The 19,041-nt window shown below is 39.0% G+C and overlaps 1 protein-coding gene across 2 annotated transcripts in view; it reads right to left on the bottom strand.

Moving 5' to 3' along the window:
* Window positions 1-19,041, bottom strand: part of Chchd3 (coiled-coil-helix-coiled-coil-helix domain containing 3) — a 265,061-nt gene that overhangs the window by 99,058 nt on the left and 146,962 nt on the right. Inside the window, exons 5-6 of one of the 2 annotated variants that reach the window (XM_029478369.2) lie at window positions 5,943-5,957; window positions 4,843-4,926 (exon numbers count right to left, since the gene is read on the bottom strand). In XM_029478369.2, the coding sequence (XP_029334229.1) occupies window positions 4,843-4,926; window positions 5,943-5,957 (99 nt within the window). The remainder of the gene's footprint in view (window positions 1-4,842; window positions 4,927-5,942; window positions 5,958-19,041) is intronic. The other variant, XM_021164672.3, reaches the window with a different exon arrangement.

Here is a 19,041-nt window from a genome sequence, read left to right as displayed (position 1 = left end):
GACATGGTAAATAGAGCCCAAATTAAGTGCTGATCCCATGATTTGCAAATCTTTCCTCTAAAGTTAGACATAGAAGAGCTGGCTCCAGTTAAGGGGATCATTTTAACAGAATACACGTAAAAGCTCACCCTAGGGAAAAAAAAAAACCCCTAGGTCTTATATCCCTAAAGCCAGATTAAAAAAGCAATTCAAGGTTACTCAAACCACACTTCCTGTTAGAAATTTCAGAGAGGTTAACAGAAAAGCCAATGTACTTGGAGGATTTGTTGAATAATGAATTAAGGATAAGACCCCCACATCTACTAAACTGTATTGATTTTCCCCTGAGAGAATGAAATAGAAAGAAGTGGGTAGTGGTGGCATCAACTCATACTGTTTGCTACTTTTCAAAATAACCGTAATAATAAACCTCCTTTAAGAAAACAGGTCAGAGTGCGAAATGGCTCAGCATTCACATCTAAGTTATAATCACCTGTGTCCGCTGTAGTAACAAAAGACATGGTGTAACCAGGCTGTGTTAATGTCCTACCTAATAATATCTAAATGCATTTATTTGAAACTTTACTTGAAAAGAGCTTTTATTTAAGAGAGTGTAACTCTCAATGTACAAAACACATTGCAAGCGCTTTGCTGGGATCTGTCACTCGTAATGACATTGCAATCCTGATAGTGGCTTGGAGTACCTTCAGTGTGCAAACGTGTGAACCAGAGAACTTCATCTGTTTCTGCAATGTTCTGTAACTACAGAAACCATGGGAACCAGCCCTGATTCCCACAAGTATCATGAAGCCAACACAAAATTCCCAAGTGTCAAAGGGACAAAGTATCTTTGCAGGGTGTCAGGTACAAACCAGCTTCACCAGTGCAGGCCTGACTGGAGGAGAGCACTGCTTTTAACTCCTGTGCTGAGTCTGCCTTCTCACACTGCATGGCCATAGGGAGTTAGCCACTAAACGAATGCACTCACAACTGCTCTAGCAGGGAAAACAGCAAAGGTAGGGTGTCTGTCTGTTAGTTTGTTTGTTTGAAGACCAGTAAGTCAATTTATTATTTCACCCTTTCAAATAGATTTTCACATTTTTGTATCTCAGATTTTAGATTCTATCCCATGCTACCCTGGTTTCACTTAGTGAGACACTCTACAGTGGCAGACCTCATCTGTTAGTAAGAATACATAACAGTGTCTCCCCATGTGCAGTGCATCAGGTTCACCATAGCCTACTCTGTTGTCATTTCTCACCCTATCAGTTATGGTTCCCCTTCTTCTAAGGTAACATTGGTAAAAATATCAAGTGACAAAAAGTGACTAAACCCCATCACCAATCAATCATACAGATGGGCCCAACATTTTCTGATGCTGCAGAAGACATGTCACCCACTGGAAGAGAGGGACTTCAAAAGCCATTTCTCATTTGATGGAACTATGACCTCAGCAGTTAATTAGTAACTCTCCCCAGGTGGCAGGCCAGCAATATGCTTTACTTCCTTGTGGTAACTTACTTTTTCACTGTTTTCTTTCCCCTGTTCTCTCTGCCCCGTTGATACAGTTCCCTTCTGCGTTAACTCTAGGAGGCTCATTACAAAGTGTAAGCATATCACTACTGAAAGCCTGGAGTCTATAAACTACAAGTAATATGTGCCACACGACCAGGCTGATCTTTGTACTGAGCCTACACCTCATTAAGCTCTCTGATCACCCTCAGCTCCTAGGGCCACCAGGGCTTTTACACTTCCCCTGTATGCTGTGCCAAACCCCATCATCCTTGACAGAGCCAAGAACAAAGTGGTTGATTCAGCAAAAAGAACTAATTGAACTTCACTGTAAAAATTAAAAAGTTATATATGCATGACACTGGAACCCTCAAAGGAATCAAGTGTTCACGATGTCCTTGGGATACAGGGACTTTTATCCAGGAAAGACTCTAGATAGGAGAGCCTTTGTGTTCTTCAGTTGGTGACAACCTTAGAACCAGTAAACTCCTGGCCAAAAAATACATTTTCCTTAAGAACGTGTCAACAATCCACTTCAAATAAATTATCAGCCAGAACTGTTTAATAAGAAAAAATATGTTTTCTTCCCAGGAGGCACAATGACCTGACTGTCCTCCAAGAGTAAAGGTGTGCAGACACCTCGAGGGTGTCCAACTGCTCAGACGGCTACTGAGTCCTCACTGAAAGGGAAAGCACCAAATGCAGACCGGAAAGGAACTCGGGGACTGCAGTGTACTGCAGGTTCAGGTACAGAAAACATTCTTTCTTCCTTTCTGTCAAAGTTTCTTTGAAAATGCCAGGTCCTGAGGAAGAAACGACAGCTTTCGGAGTGTTTAGCTCAATACTTTCAGGTTAGGAGAAGGCAATCACCAAACGATAAGATCTGACGTCCGAGGGTTGTACTAGAAGCCAGAGGTGCTAACTCGGCACTCAAAGAACTAACACTGTCCCCAGACAGACTAAACAACTTAAGCATAAACTCATACATTTTAAAGACAGCAGTGTCCTGGCCGCCAGCACTGTTGAGGCAGCCGACTCAAAACCAGATCTACTGATAATAATCTGGCTTTGTATTCTGGGGGCAAGCTGCTCTCAGCTTCAGGATATTCACAGAGTGGGCAGCTTCATACAGTTATTGTGAGGATAAAATTAGACAAAATATAGTATGTGTCTAACAACATACATATTTAATCACAATTATACAATGTACAGTTATCATTGAGAGCTGTGAAGCAGTATAGATGTGTCAATTAATTATACACCAACAAAATTGTGAAAACAGAAAAAACTGCCCAAGGGACTTAGGCCAGTTGTGTGAGAACACTGAGCAGTCTTCTCTAGAGACTGCTCCAGGCTTCCTCTGGGCAAACTGTCAGCCAGGAGTTAATATTCTTCTGGTCTCTGAAGCAAGAGTCATATTCATCCAGCTCCTTTCGGGCCATAAACCTACACATGAGGTTTTTAACACTCTCAAGAGTTTATAGTCTCATCTATCCAAATACTAACTGGAAAGTCCGTGATCTCTGACTACTGGGAAATAAGGACCTACCTGTGAAAGTTTCAATAGCCATGATTTGGAAAACTGCTTCCAGGAATAATAAAACTGTAGTCTAGGAAAATTATGCTTACTAAGTCTCACACATTAGTGAAGCAAGAAGAGTATCTCAGGCCCTCCCTGGTGGGAAGGTCTCAGACCCTCCTCTCATCTGGGAAGAGAAGAGACTTGACTCATGGTAATCACCTAACTGACAGGGTTAACTGAAATAAAACCAAGTAGCAATTGGGCAGTGTTACAGAACAGAATGGGCTGCACACACTCAAACTGGCTAGTTCATAACTGCTGACCTTTGCATCAAAGTGGATATTAAAGGAGTAAGGAAGCAATAGTGCAAAGGTGGGACATACATGCCAACTGTGCCTAGCCTGCCATAGCAACAGCTTTGGAATGATGTCCTAAAACTTGTTTTGGTTTTAGTGGTCCACGAGAATACAAGGCCTTACACAGAACTCTGTGCTGATGCCCAGATCCTTACAGGACATGCTGAGGTCACATTCTTCACTGGTAACCGAGTATTGACTTGAAGGTATCAATTCATGTGATTAAAGGAAAGGTGTGTTCAAATCCACATTTAATCCACAGCAACCTGGACTGCACTGTAAGGACGCACACACCCTATCATGTTTTCTTACACTAAGCACTATCCAGTTCCACACTTTTACATTTTTAATGCCAAGTATGTTCAGAAGTCTATTAGAAATGCTTATACAGAGCACCTTTACAACTATTAACAATATGAAAAAACAACAAACAAGCAAACAAACAAACAAAAACAGGTTTTACAAATTGACAGACTAAATATTCTTTATGTAATCATAGATAAAATCCACCTGGTCAAAATGACACAGGTCCTCTAGAAATATTAACAAAAACCAGGCTTTACTGAGCTGGGAAAAGACATGAGGAGGTTGATTGACATAGTGATTTTACAGTTATTAGAATCATATGTACAATGAAAAAAAAGATATGCCCTATGATGAAAACACCTCAATTTGATAAATTCTTGCAAATTTTCAAAGAGCTGTCCTGTTATCTTTTATTTTGTCAGGGGCATTACTTGGGGTCGAACATGAGGTGTTATGCACGCTACCCAAGCACTATTTAGATTCTTGATTTAGGTTATTCTAACAAGCCAGTGATACAAACATTACTTCCTCCTAACAGCAGAAGAACTTGAGAGGGTAAGAGTTTCATTACAGAGCCTGTGAAGGATGAATGATGCCACAATGGGTCCAAGTGGCACTTATACAAACTGACCTTCATACGTGTTAGGCTCACCTGATGGCTGAGAAAATCCTAAGAATGGTCTTTCTATATGTAAATGCTATTTTTAAAATTTTTTATGATATGAAAATTATGTAAAATGTAACCTTCCTTCTGTATATAGTCCCCTTCGTTTCCACATTTCAGAGGGAGAGTTAGTAAGACAGAATGGGCCCATGTGAGCTAAAATACTTACTGAGGGGATATCATCACTGATTTCTCATCAAAATCATTCCGTGTCACATCTATTCAACAAATCATTCCCAACCAAACCCCTTACATACTCTACCACTCATGTCACCCTCCACTGATACCTGAAAACCCAACAAACCAATAACACGACCACACAAAATGAAGTTCTCAGAGACAAAAGACCTACCATTTTAACTAGGTCACTGTATTGCTATGACTTCACTTAACTAGGAAAAGGAACATTAGTGCAAATTTTTTGTTTTCCTTTTTTTTTTTAAACAAATATATGGGCAGCTACAGATAGAAAGAAAAGAAGCATCAACAAGAAATAGCCATACCCTCTCCTCCAGTCTGGCCAGCTGCTCTTTGTAGAATTCATCCTGCTTCCGCATCACTCGGTCTTTCTCTTCCAGCTGCCGAGCCTAAAAAAGACACAAGGAGTAGACTATATTGAGAGAAAGTGAAAGCAGCAACCAGGAAGCAAAACTCAGGCAGAAACATATACAAAGCTAACTGTCATTGTGGTCTACTAGGTCCCTGCTATAGAAAACATTAATATGATGATGATTCCTGCATTTGTGTGTAAAGAATGAAACAGTATTGTGTTTTTCTTACTGTAACAGCTGTGTCCTACTTTGTCCAAGAGTATCTGGAAATGTCAGAATACAGTGTACAGCAGACTGTCTTATTTAACTTCTCATCCAAAGAGTAATTTTAAGAATTAATAATATGCACAATGAAACTTGTCTGATTTTTATAATTAGATACATGTTTCTTAACCCTGGACAAGTAACAAAAAATGCCTATACAAAGCTTATATTCAAAACCCTTGAGTGATTAGTGCAATCTGTATGAAGTTACATATATTTATTCCATTTCCTGATACATGAAGTAGCAGCTTACTCTATTAAGCAGCCTTGTTTATTCATTATTTGAAAATTTAAAGATAATAAATATAATAAAGTATTAAGACATTTAGTCATATATTAATTTTACAGGATCATATTTTATAAAATTTTTAAAAAAGCAATAATATTCTATTCCTCATAAAACAAAAGAAGATGCCTACTTGTGAATGTCTCAAGGTTACTTAAAATGCAAACACACATTTTCAAAACTATTGTTATCCTGAATTATGCTAAACTGATCATTGTTCCTGAAACAGAAACAATTTCTCTTTATAATATTACCTCATACTAACAAAGTTATTATAGGACCATTTTCTGTTCAGTGAAGGTTAAATAGATGTTTGGCTTTTACCTAAAAAAAAAAAAAAATCAGTGTATCTTGGTATGTCCATCTTTGTACATGCACATATTCCTTTGAAAAGTGATCATATGTTGCCTGGCTCACTCTGTACCAGAGTGACTGTTCAATCAAGTTCTGTTTAGTTTGTATCAATCCATTTGCTCATGGTAGGTTTGTTGTTGTTACTTACTTTGTCTTCAATATCCTGCAGCATGTTGAAAATAAACAGATATTTAGCAATAGACAGAAATACAGATATTTAGATATGTGGGCAATTTTCCCATAAATCTGGAAGATATTTATATGCAAGTAAATAATCTATATTTTCTTGGTACAACACAGTAAAAAGTTAACTGTGTATTTTAGGATTTCAAAGGAAAAAATAAATGTAGAAAGAATTTTTGACAGATGAAGATACTACATGAGAAATAAATAAAACTTATCATTTAAAGAGACCAAACTAAATTCAATATGAATGCTCAAAATATAAATAAGTAAAAATCGAAAATGACTGAATTTATTTTAAATGGTCTATTCCAAATAGGCCAATGACAGAAAGGACAAAAATCCTAAGATATAACTGTGAAAGTTAGTTTAAGTTCGAAGACTTACCCTTCTTAACAAAAGTCAAAGTGACACAGTATAGATACTGGTGATTCACATCTATTTACAGATAATAAGCCGTTGAAAAACAACATAGCTACACAATCAAAGAACGTGGATAAAAAATTATTGTATTATCCATCTGTCAAATTGACAGAAATGAAAGATTATAATCATCAATATTGGTAAGAATACAGGAGGGTTTTCACCTATATTGCCAGAATATATAAATGGTCTAACAATTTCTAGCATTAATTTGACAACACAAAATAAGTCTTAAAATTGTGCACAGTCAGAAAAATGTAAAACTTCTGTCTTTCCAGCACTTTTTTTTCTCTTTTTTTTTTTAGCAATTCCAGCAGCATGAGAACACACTCGCCACAAGGCTGTTAAGAGGCCACGAGGAAAAAGACCTGAAAGTAATCCAATACCTAAGTAATTCATACACTAGAAAAATAGTACATACTCTAAAGAGAGAGGGGAAAAGATTATTAACAACAGGTACATTTTAACCAATTTTAAAATGGAAAGAAAAATGGATATTCTAGAAAATGTCTCGACAAATTGAAACACAGTGCTAGTTTTAGGAATGATTTGTACTTTATTTTTCATAATTGGTAATAAACATATTTTGTAGCCAAAAGCCAAAATGAAAGTTTTTGAGGTGAGATATCAATGGCTTTTATGTGTGTGGATGGTATATATTACATATGTCACCTGAGAGGCAAATCTTGATAAGAAACCACCTCATCGACTGGCCTGTGAGCATGTGCTGACTATTAGTTGATAGCAAGGGCCCGGCCTGATCTGAGCAGCACCATCTTGTAACGACCCTCTACAAGTGGTCCCTAGGCTACATCGGAAAGTTAGGTTAGCATGAGCCTGCGACTGAGCCTGCAGCAGCCTCTGTCCATGGTTTCTACTGTAACTCCTTGGCTCAGGTCAGAATGGCAAAGAGCCTGCCCTCTCTCAAAGAGGGACTGTGACCTGGAAGGGTAAGATGAAATGAACCTTTTCTCCTCTAAGTTGCTTTCATTCGGTGTTTTAATCACAGCAACAAAAGAAAACCAGAACAGATACGCTCATAAATATTGCCATTACTCTTACTGATAGACAATTTTACTTTTTTTGTTGTTTGTTTTTTTGTTTGTTTGTTTTGTTTTTTTTAAGACAGGGTTTCTCTGTATAGCCCTGGCTGTCCTGGAACTCACTTTGTAGACCAGGCTGGCCTCGAACTCAGAAATCCGCCTGCCTCTGCCTCCTGAGTGCTGGAATTAAAGGCATGCGCCACAGTATTCAACTGTAGCAGCTATTAAAATTAAAAAGTTCATTTATCTAAGATATATGATATTCATAAAAGAATTATGTAAACCAACAATAAAGGAAGAACAACTGAGTTTAAGCAAATAAGAAAAGGCCCAACAATAGAACAGTAACTACAAAGATTGTAGCAAAAAATAAAATCAGAGATTTTGACCCAGTCACATGACCAGGCATTAGGAATCATGCAAAGCTGACATTTCAGAAAATAACTTAAATAATCAAAATATCAATTGTGTGTGTAATGTCTGTGGTGGGGAATAAGTCACAATAGTAAGTAAAGATGGTTCCTTACTTTAAATAAGAAAGGACTGAGAGATCAGAGAAAGACACTAAATTGATTGATTGCATTCTATAAAGATGTACAAAGAAGTAGAAAGCATGCTGAAATGCTACCAGTAGCTACAATGTACACAATGAGGGCTACATTTCTTATCTAGGCTATTCCTTATTATACATAGTGAACAGTTCTTACTTCTGTAATCCCAGAAAACTTAAATATGAGTATTTTAAGCTATGAGAGGAAAACATTAACTGATGTAGAATTTTTTTGTTAGTTTTTTGAAACAGGGTTCCTCTCTGTTGCCCTAGCTGCCCTCAATTTGCATGTCTCTGCCTCCTGACTGCTGAGATTAAAGGTGTGTGTCACCATCACATGGTTTATATTCTTCAAAAAAAAATTTAATTAGAATATTAGCCTTAGTAGTTTTAAATTTAATTTGAAACAAAGCCAACTAACATGCCAGTCCTTTAAGGGGCAGGTGTGCTGGGATTAAAGGTATACCCCACAACATCCAGCCCGACACAGGGTTTTAAAGAGTAAAGTATTAAATAATGATAGTTTACAACTTCAAATGTTATTTTAACTTGAGTACCTATAGATAGAAAAATTACTTCCTAAACCCTCCATGTACTAATACCTGTTTTCCTTCCATTCAAAGTATATTTTCCAACATCACTATTAAAATAATAGTAAGGCAAAAAATATTTTTAGATTGTAGTATCTATCTAAAAAAATGCAATGAGTATGTACCATAAGGATATTTTAAAAACACAAAGACAATTCAATATTGCAAGTGTACTGTTGAGTCTTATTATGAACATAGGAACAAGGAACAAATTTGATGATTTTGAAGAGCTGTTCTCCACCTGAAAAAGGGATGAACAGGGGTATTAACAGCTGAAGAACTTAAAGCTACACACCAAATGCCGGAAGCATACTCTAAAGACCTAAGAGGGAGTCATCTCCAACGACCTGACAGCATCAAACTATAAGCAAGCATCACAAATCTCCCCCAACTGCACACACAATCGATATCTTGATATCCACTGGGGAGAATAACTAAGAAAGAAACATGGCCACAACACTTCAGTGGCACATTGCTTTCAAACAGTTAATGGGATGCTGGGAGGAAAAGTCACACGATATGAATCCTGAAACTTAAATAAGCTGAGAATACATGGCTAAGCTAATGGCTATTGAGAATGGACAGTCACACTTAGCTTAAGAGAAAGCAGTAAACTGACTGCAAAGAAATAAAAGTCCAGACACAGAGTCATTGTAAATGAACAAATAGAAACAAAGAGGATTACAACATTATTTGCTGTTAAGTTGGATCATTTCTTGAGGGAAAGATAAATATGAAGTCTTTCCCCATGAATGCTTGCTATTCCTATAAGAAATCTATACCATTAGCTCCCAGATTGTGCTAGGTATGGTACAACATGATTGGGTTGAAAACATGACAGAATATGCTAAAGTGGATCACTATGGAAATCTAGTCTCCCATAATCGAGAGAATCAAAGAAAATAAGGAAATCAAGTTTTATGAACCCCAAGCAAATGCTTTGATGTTTTAACTCAGTGTTGACCATTAGATTAAATATTAGCATCTCTTAATAGATTTGTCTCTTTCAGACAAAGTTTGAAGATGCTTCACAACAAAACAATACACTAAAGTAAATACAAGAGGATGCAGGGACCTGGGGAAGACACCCTGTGCTGATAGTAACTTTACCTTCCCACGAATATTCTTTGGAAAATCCTCATAGCTCAAAGTTTTTGGCATCGCTGTGCCCTCTTAGCTGTGGTATGGTTCAGGGATGGCACAGAATGATGGCACTAGGAACTTGGTGATGTCACAATGACTTAGTCACAGTATGGGCTTGTGAAAGTCTTTGAATGCCAGGGCTGGAATTGAAAACTCACGGCAGAAAGCAAAGCAGGTGCAAGCTCAGTGTTCTTAAGATGATCCCCTAAGTGCAGACATCATAGGGCTAAGAAAAGGCAGCCTTCTTAAAGAGTTCTCAACAGGTACACCTAGCACTACATTTTCTTCTATTGTTAAGTCTTTGACCCTTCTGAAATACAGACATAATGAGCTGGGAGTCACAGGGACAGGGATAATGTGTGCCAGGCAGGTCTATCTGTCCTCACAATTCATGTAAAAAGATAAGCAACTTAAGAGCAGCAATGGAGTTATTCATTGTCAAAATTATGAACAAAGCATAGTATGTATAATCTCAATAAAATTATAGGAGAAAAACACCAGAGGGTATGGCTTAGCACACACCAGAAGCTACTACAGGGGATCATCAGTGAATAACAGAAATGTGCCAGAGTAAACACTGGAATCCTGTCAAAAATGGGAAATTACCCAGCATTCGCTGGGCCTTTAGTAAGAGGATTGATGGCCAATGCCCAATGTTAACCTGACTAGAGAGAAAGGTACAAGAGACTAGCAAAGCACCCTCTCTGTTTCTCCACATTCATTTACAGAGACGATTATGTGAGGAATGACCTGGCCTGAACATTCAGGGCCTAGGTGGAATAAGAGTTGAGAAAAAAGAGACACAACAGAGGCACAACTGTGATGGATTGATGTCACTGAAGTGTGAGCCAAAATATGTCTACCCCTTTTCCGGCTGTTCAGACAGCATGTTCACTTTACACATTTCTACTTCTCTCCCAGCTCAGTTTCCAGAGCATGGTACTTAACAAAATATAAGTTATCATTTAGGGCATTTCTTTAGTGGGTTTTTTTTTGTTTTTTGTTTTTTTGTTTTGTTGAGACAGGGTTTCTCTGTGTAGCCCTGGCTGTCCTGGAACTCACTCTGTAGACCAGGCTGGCCTCAAACTCAGAAATTCACCTGCCTCTGCCTCCCAAGTGCTAGGATTAAAGGTGTGCGCCCCCATGCCCGGCATTAGTGTTTTTTTTTTTAATTGGGAGGGGGATTAACCTATTCATCTCTCTTGTTTTTGGTTTAATTTTATATTCAAAACTTATTGTTATTACCACTTGGTTAAAAACAAAAATCTCTCATAACATCTTTTACCATGGTTCTTTTAATCTTTGTCTTCGTTTGCATGCGTTTTCTCACACACCGTGCCTGTCCTTAACTCTCAACTCTCTGGGGCAAGAATGAGGCAAGACATTTCTCCTCCTCTGTCTACATCTTTGACTCAACCTAAGTCAATACTTTCCACAAAGCAGCATCCAGGATCCAGTGGCCACTACACTGAAAGGTATATATAAAGTCACAGCATATCATGTGGATCTGTTACTCAGGCTAAGGACAAAACAAGGTAGTGCCAACATCTTGCAATTAAGAATGAAAACAAATCTTCCTAATAGGAGCCCAAAGCTAACTGGACGCTTCTGCAAAGAATGTCATTCAGCCATGTCTTGATCACAATAACACTGCACAATGGCTGGTAGGAGTGGGATTTTATTAGTGAACACACCGATTAATTACATACTAAATTCCTTATTTGTAAAACTTTATTTTTAGTTTATATGTATGTATGTGCGCATGTGCACCGGTGTGCAAGTGTCAGGAGAGTGGTGCTCTGGAGCAGGAGTGATTGTTGAGTCACGTGACTTGAATGCTGGGAACCAAACTCCAGTCCTCTACAAGAGCACTAGTAACTGTTGAGCCACCTCTCCAGCCCACAGTTGGGGTTCTTAGTAAATGAAAGTTGTCAAGTATTTGAAAGTAGGCTACAATATTATATAAAGAATCTCCCTTCTGTGTTAACAGGCTATATGCCTTCAACAATGCCTACAGCTCAGGGATGGCAGCAGTGGTATATCAGAACCTGTTTAAGCCAGTCTTGTATCAAATCAGTGACTGAAGACAGAGATCCTTACTTGGGACACTTCTGACGTGTGGACCAAGTGACTCACTGCTATGGAAGCTATCCTGAGCATCACAGTATATGCAGCAGCATCTCTTGACTCTGACCTACATAGCCCAAAAGGATCATGACCACATTTCTCTCCAGCCATGGCCGAATGTCCCCTGTTGAGAACGGCTGTTCTACAGATTGGTAGTTGCTTGAGTTCAATGATCAGCAGCTCTTTCCCCCTGGGGAACCATTTCAGCAAAGAACAGCAAATCGGGACATCACTGATTTCACAAAATGGGTTCTATGAATAACACTGTTCCTGCCTGCCAGTAAGTATCCATATGTATTGGAAAATTGGACAGAGAACTAGCTGTACCATAACCTCACAGCAGGGCTGACCTGCAAAGACAGTGCACAAAATTGTTGAGAATGGCCACATATGTGGGATGGAATGAATCCTATCCCAGTCAGAGAGCAAGCTAGAAATTTTGATCCATTATGTCTAAGCTAGAAGAATTAAAGAGATACATAAGCACACTCCTGTGATTCCATGTAAAACAAGACTCCAAGCCTCCATCACATATAAAATTCTAAAGCCTGTGACCTCATGTTTAATTTGGGTAGGACTGATATTTGGCCAACATGTGTTAGAACTGGTTTAGGCTTGTTTTGTTTGGGCAGTGTTGTCTATGGCAGGCTCCCTGACAAAAGTTTTACAAGTGACACTTGAGAACGAAGCATAGTGTGCTTCCACCAAAACTTGCAAATTTCATGTCACAGAGTAGTAAGAAATCTCAACATGGAGCTCAAACACAGCCTCAAGAGTCCAGGCTGTACAGTTAGAGGTTTGTTCTCAACACCACTTAAAACAAGAAAATGACTGCAGTTCCCAGTGTCTAAGAAAGATAAATGCTGAATCAAAATGGACTCAGCTGGCTGGGCAGGGGTGGCGCACACCTTTAATCCCAGCACTTGGGAGGCAGAGGCAGGTGGATCTCTGAGCTTGAGGCCAGCCTGGTCTACAGAGTGAGTTCTGAGACAGCCAGGGCCATACAGAGAAACCCTGTCTCAAAAACCTAAACCAAACAAGAATAAACCAAAACAACAACAACACTAAAAAGAAAAAAAACAAAAACAAAAAGTTGAAATTGACTGCTAGGGCTTCAGGACTCTCGCTTTTTCTCTAGCTCTTGCTACTACATGCTTATGAAAGTCATAGGTGGAAAATGAACACATACTATATCTAAAAGACCACAGCGAACCAAATTCAGAAGCTAAAGGCAGGAACTGAGTTCTAGCTTAGTAACAACCCCCCACCCCAATCTCTTGCAGAGTAATTAATGCAACACTAAAAAACTTGAAAGATGTACATTAGCTGAAAGAGGACAGCACAGTAAAGGACACAGTAAAGAAGCTAATACATAATTGTACAGGCTTGCAGCAGCAAGGGCCACTCATTACCACATGCAGCCACAGCAGAGATCAGTGCTATCACATTAACCGTGTCCAGCACATGGAAAAGCAGGTGGTTCTTAACTAAACTAGAGCTGAGGTGGCACAGAGTGTGAAGAAGCCTCAAGCATCTGGAGCTGTGTGAATTAGGTGCAATTATACTGAAATGCATCTATTTCTTATTCCATGGTGAAGAATAAATGTCTATTTCCAGGCATTTGTTTATAATCTTGTTTTTCCACGAACATTACCAAGCTCAGATTCTCTGAAAGAGAAGAAAACTAAACTGTACTATCTGGGCCAAGGCATTCAGTGTGACTGATCTGACAAATAAATTGGGCAACAACACAGAAACGATTACTATAAGACTACTGAATTCTTTTTCTCTGGATGAACTCGCATTTGTTCCATTTAAATTTAGATTTAATGTTCACACTATGGAGAACAATTGGCTAGTCAACTGTTCTTGCAATCTGTTTTACAGATGAAGCTGGGGAGACACATGCACACACACACACACACACACACACACACACACACACACTCTCTCTCCAGGGTCATCTGGGTAATTGTATGGGCAGTGAGGCTCCTTGTTGACTAAGGGGATATTTTGGAAGGTCAGAAACTAAGCTGGTTCTGGGACTCCTACCTCTTGTCAGCAGTTTATTTTCCAACACTCTGGAGTGACTTCGTTCTGTACTGGTGTAAAGTTAAAGAAGACTATGTGAAAATGACTCGCCAAGTGCATCAGGCTATTCAGGGGCTTTGCAGCACAAACAGGGTTAGTATGATTTCTGCAGCACTTGATACCGACTATTGTAGAAGTCTTTTTTGAAACAGCACCTACTTTGTGCCAGTTCAAGTGTCGGGATACAGTTCCTGGGAGAGTTAAAGTACAGGAAATAAGTGACAGGGAAATGTCTGGAAAGAAGAATGAGCAGGCGTAGGCTGAGCACCTCAGGCCATCAGGCAGGTCTGGTGCCACAGCAGGAGAGGGAAGGAAGAAGACTGCAAAGACCGAGGAGACCCTGGTCAGGCTGCTGCCCTTCATGGCAGAGCTGAAGGGCATATGCTTATGTCTGCCACACACTCTGAACTGCTAAGTAACAAAATAAGATGTCAGGAGAGTCAACTTCTGAGCAGACAGAAGGGGTACCAGCAAACTAAGGGTGAGCATCATGTGTGGACCTAACTGGTCCTTCAGAACGGCTTTCCTTGTGTGTAGGACAGGCAGAGCAAATCCAACATGACAGACCTCAGTGGGATAATTTGAATCACAGGTTCTGTGCTGCAGAAAATAAACAAAACAGTACTCAAGAAGTTAGAGCTGCAGTTCCTTCCCAGCAGCTAACACGTCATCTTGGCGACTCACTTTGTTTTGAGTCTGTTTTCTTATTTGTGAACTTCATGGACTAAGCAAGATACATCTTAGATCTCCTTCTCTACCATTCACATCTACCAGAGCATGTCTGCTGCTGTGTATTTTGAATCTATAATATGGCTAGGCCAGAGGAAACTCAACAGATGAGCTTGTTCTGATGCCAAACTCTTAGGACTTGACAAGCACACACTGAACATTTGAAAATAGCCACATAGCTATGGCACCTGGTTGCCAGGGGCAGACATTGTGTGGATGCACGATGCTCCCACTCTGCCTGACAGTACTGGGAGTGAGTTTGTAGCTGCTGAAACAGAGACTTGGCAAAATTAACTGTGCTGTTTCTCTGGGTTGTTAAAACCTAGAAAAGTAAAATAAGTAAGGTTGGTAAGGAAGGGAGCACTCCTTTCTGCTAACCAGGTCATTCTATAGTTTTCATTATTTATATACAAAAGTAAGGCCAGAAAGTAACTAGACATCTTTTCTTCAGTTCTGGCTCTTTTTGGAGGTGGACACAAAAGAATTACATTGTAAACTCAATCACCCAGGTTGAAAGAGAAAAAGAATTGATGTCAATCTCAGGAAAGCTCCCTGAGGAAACCTGAGAGGGAGCCACCCATCAGCTCTTCCCTGGGTCTGACTCACAACATAACCTCATAGAGACAATGCCTCTTCTTAGCAAACAAAACTATAGTGGCTGAAGTTATATGGCAGCAGCATTTGCAACTAATGCCATATTTAAAAAAGAAACAAAACAAAACACCTACTGACCTAATAACACAGGAGAGTTAGCAATGAGGGACTCTGAAGAACAGTCATAAACCAAAGAAAACATTTCCCTTATATGCTGATTTTAAAACTAAGATGTAACTGTGCAACAGAATCTAGAATTGAGAAAGAGCTGGAAAGACGGCTCATTAGTTAAGAACACTTGTGCTCTTACAGTGGGTTTGGTTCCCAGCGCACAGATGATAACTCATAAGCATCTTCGATTCTGCTTCAGGGGACCTGACAAATGGAGACTCCTCTAACACACTGTATGTACTTTCAGTATACATCTGCTGCCTAGAGATTCAGGAGTGGCACCTTGGATTCTTAACAGCTTGTACTACCTGTAAAGACCCTCTGGGGCTAGAAAGATGGTTCAGTGGTTAAGAGTACATGCTGCTCTTATAGGACCCAACTTCGGTTCCCAGAACCCATGTCAGACAATTCACAACTGGCCTTTGCAAGCACCTGCATTCACATACCAGCATGTGTTCAATTAAAAATAAAATCTAAAAACAGACCTAAAGCAACATAATCATCCAAAAACCATTGAAATTGAAAGAAATAGAAAAATCTATATACATATAATGTATTTATCAACATACATTTTCAGTATCTTTAACCATTCACAAAAAGCTTTAGCAACATCCACACAAGAAAGATTGAATATGAAAGAATGTAAAGTGAACATCAAAATTTTTAATGTCCATATTTTTATTTTTGACTTATTTATTTTACATATGAATTCATTCACTCAGTTAAGGAAATAGTTGCAAACAAGAGCTCTGTAGGAAATCCACGGCTAAAGCAACCACTTGGTGAACACAGACTCTATGACTCTTCCCTCTAAAGCTCCCCAGGCAAAACCTTCTTTAGGTTTGGATCCAACAATAAGGAGCGACCTTAGGGCCTGGATTAGGTTTTGCCTGCTGGGAAGTGGGAATATTATTAACTGTCTGACAGGAGTATCCTGTCTGCTTTATGGTTCCAGCTATCATCTTAATTATAGATTGCCATTTGTGAGCGTAATTTTCATTAGCCCATCATTTGATCAGATGGATGAAAGTGCCTAACATGTGCACAGCCAGGTGCTAAGCAGTCAGACGGAAACACAGGAGAAACTGGCCCACACTCTCAAACGTCTAAAGCAAGTCTACGTAAAAATTATCTTAGCCATAGAAGGGAGGGACATGTCATGAATATTGCCCTGTTATTAAACACACTCATTAAGGGTACACACTCAGGCCTAAAGGAGCACTGGTATGGCCTGGGCAAAAATATTCATACATATAGATCAAGTATCATATATGTGTTGGGAACAAGAAATCAAGGTCCTAAGGTATGAATGAGCATGTAGCTAATGGTACCTCACATATAGGATATGCATTATATTGGCTCATGTTTTAAAGCTAAAATACTAAATACCTTCAGACATTCCTTTAAACTATCCCTGAATAAGAAAAGGACCAAATTAAAAACTCTAATACTTCAAACACATCAACCAGTCCAGGTTCCTAATGTGAACATGTATGTACACACACAGAAACACAAACACAGATATGCACAGACATACACACACACACAAATAGAGAGAGAGAGAGAGAGAGAGAGAGAGAGAGAGAGAGAGAGAGAGAGAGAGAGAGAGCACACTAACCACTTATTTGCAATGGATAAAATGTAAACCAATGCAGGTGCCTGAAAATAACCTCCCTGAAAGCAGCAGTCATGTATGTTCCGCATAAGGACCAGACTGTGATTCAATCAGTGGTATGATGAGATTCATATTACTAATTGCTAAAAGTTTGCTTTAGAAAATTTAGAATATTAGCCAAATACTTTTTTTTTAAGATGTTGAATGTTATGTGATCTCTGCCATTTGTTACCTTGCACGGAATATTCTAGGCCACAGTAAAGAATTGGTGCTTTTTTCCATCTGAACTAAAAAGATAGCCTGTTTGCTTTGAAAAATGGCTACTCCCTGCCATTAATCTAAAACTGAAACAAGCAGTGTAATGACGTTTACAAGCTAACACCTCCTCGGCCACTCTGAGCTAAGAAGGTCATAAATGACCTTTTATAATTTTAACAAAAAATTTTTCATAAAGCTCTTAAAAATACATTTATATTTTACTACTAATGACATGTGAAATTATTAAAACCAGACACTGTGCCCCTGCAGTGTGACAAGCCTGGTTTAGGCGTTGAGGAATTCCTTCCCAAGCCCCAGTCTCTGTTTCCTTTTTTCTTTTCCTCTGGTGTGAGATGAATCCGGCGGTAATGATGACATGATCAAGGAAGAGCTGACAACTGACTGGGAAATCTGCAAAAGACTGCCGAGCTGGTCTTAGCAACAAGCTGTCCTTTGTCCTGGTGGAGCTTGCTGTCACCTGAGATCACCCACATCTTCAAGAGATGAAATACAACATAAAACCACTCACTGATCTATTGTCAATATAATTCCTAGAATCCTTTGGATGCAGAATTTCCCCAATGTGGTTGGTAGAATGGCCTGGCTACCTCTATTCAGCTCTAAGCAAGCACACAGACACACAATAAGCAGATAACACAGAATGGGATAATCTATAAAGGACTCTAGGACATTTTGAACATGTCTTTTTTAATCACCAAAGAAATAAATTATATATTGTATACATACATGTTAAAAGGCTAAACATTAAAATAATTGACCAATCTGAGAAACAATACAAACTTAATACACCTATTCATTTATTCAACAAGTATTCAATGAAAACTTCTTTTGTGCCAGCCTCAGACACAAAGCTGGACAAGTGGATCATAATAAATAACTAACCTATCACATCTCATTCAATGACCATAAGGCACTTTGCTAAAGCTCCCACTTACACACAAAGCCATAAAACTAACAAGAATCCATTCCTGTAGATAAGTGTTATTTCTCAAGGACTTACAAAATAGTGGAAAGGAATCAGTATATAGGTTATTTACACAAAAACCATTCAGAAAAGAAACCACTACATATGTTGAGGAGAACAGATGCTGCAGGAAAACGAAGGAGCTAATCAACTGGACTGGGACGTGAAAACTGAATGAGCAGGATTTAGATGATCAGAGATGTCAGTTAAGAACGGTGACAAATAACAGGACAATGGAGGGAAGAAAGGTGGTCTCAGCAGGTATGTCAGCTGAAGGGGAATCACAGTATGAATGAGTGTGAACTGTGCTGCATAACGATTTCACCACTTGGCTAGGAGGCTCACTTATTTCTGTAGGCTGTAGGCAGCTAGGGAGTGAGGAGAGGGTAGGCTTTTAAACACATTAGCAAGATAAGAACAGTGCTTTTGGAAAGTCAATTTTCCTGTGCAAGGTGAATTAGAAAGCGAAGACAATGCAATGCCAGTAGGGAAATCATAAGGGGGGCTTTATGACCGACAGAGAGCATGCAAGTAAGAGGGGCAAGAAGAAATCAGGGAAAGATAATGAAGGACAAGAAAGAAAGAGAAAACAGTGCATGTTTTCTCTTATATGAAGAATCATTTACACACACACATAAATGTGCATGCACACGTGATTTAAAAGTACAAGAAATAATATTTGGTGAGTAGGTAGCCAGCAGATGTTGGGGCGGGGCATAAAGCATGCAAAAAAAAAAAACTGGAA

This window comes from Mus caroli, unplaced genomic scaffold (genome assembly GCF_978045245.1).
Source record: "Mus caroli unplaced genomic scaffold, Mus_caroli_1 scaffold_7, whole genome shotgun sequence".
NCBI lineage: Eukaryota > Metazoa > Chordata > Mammalia > Rodentia > Muridae > Mus > Mus caroli.
Note: the sequence above shows the minus strand (reverse complement) of the source record. Positions and strands in the feature narration are given on the sequence as shown.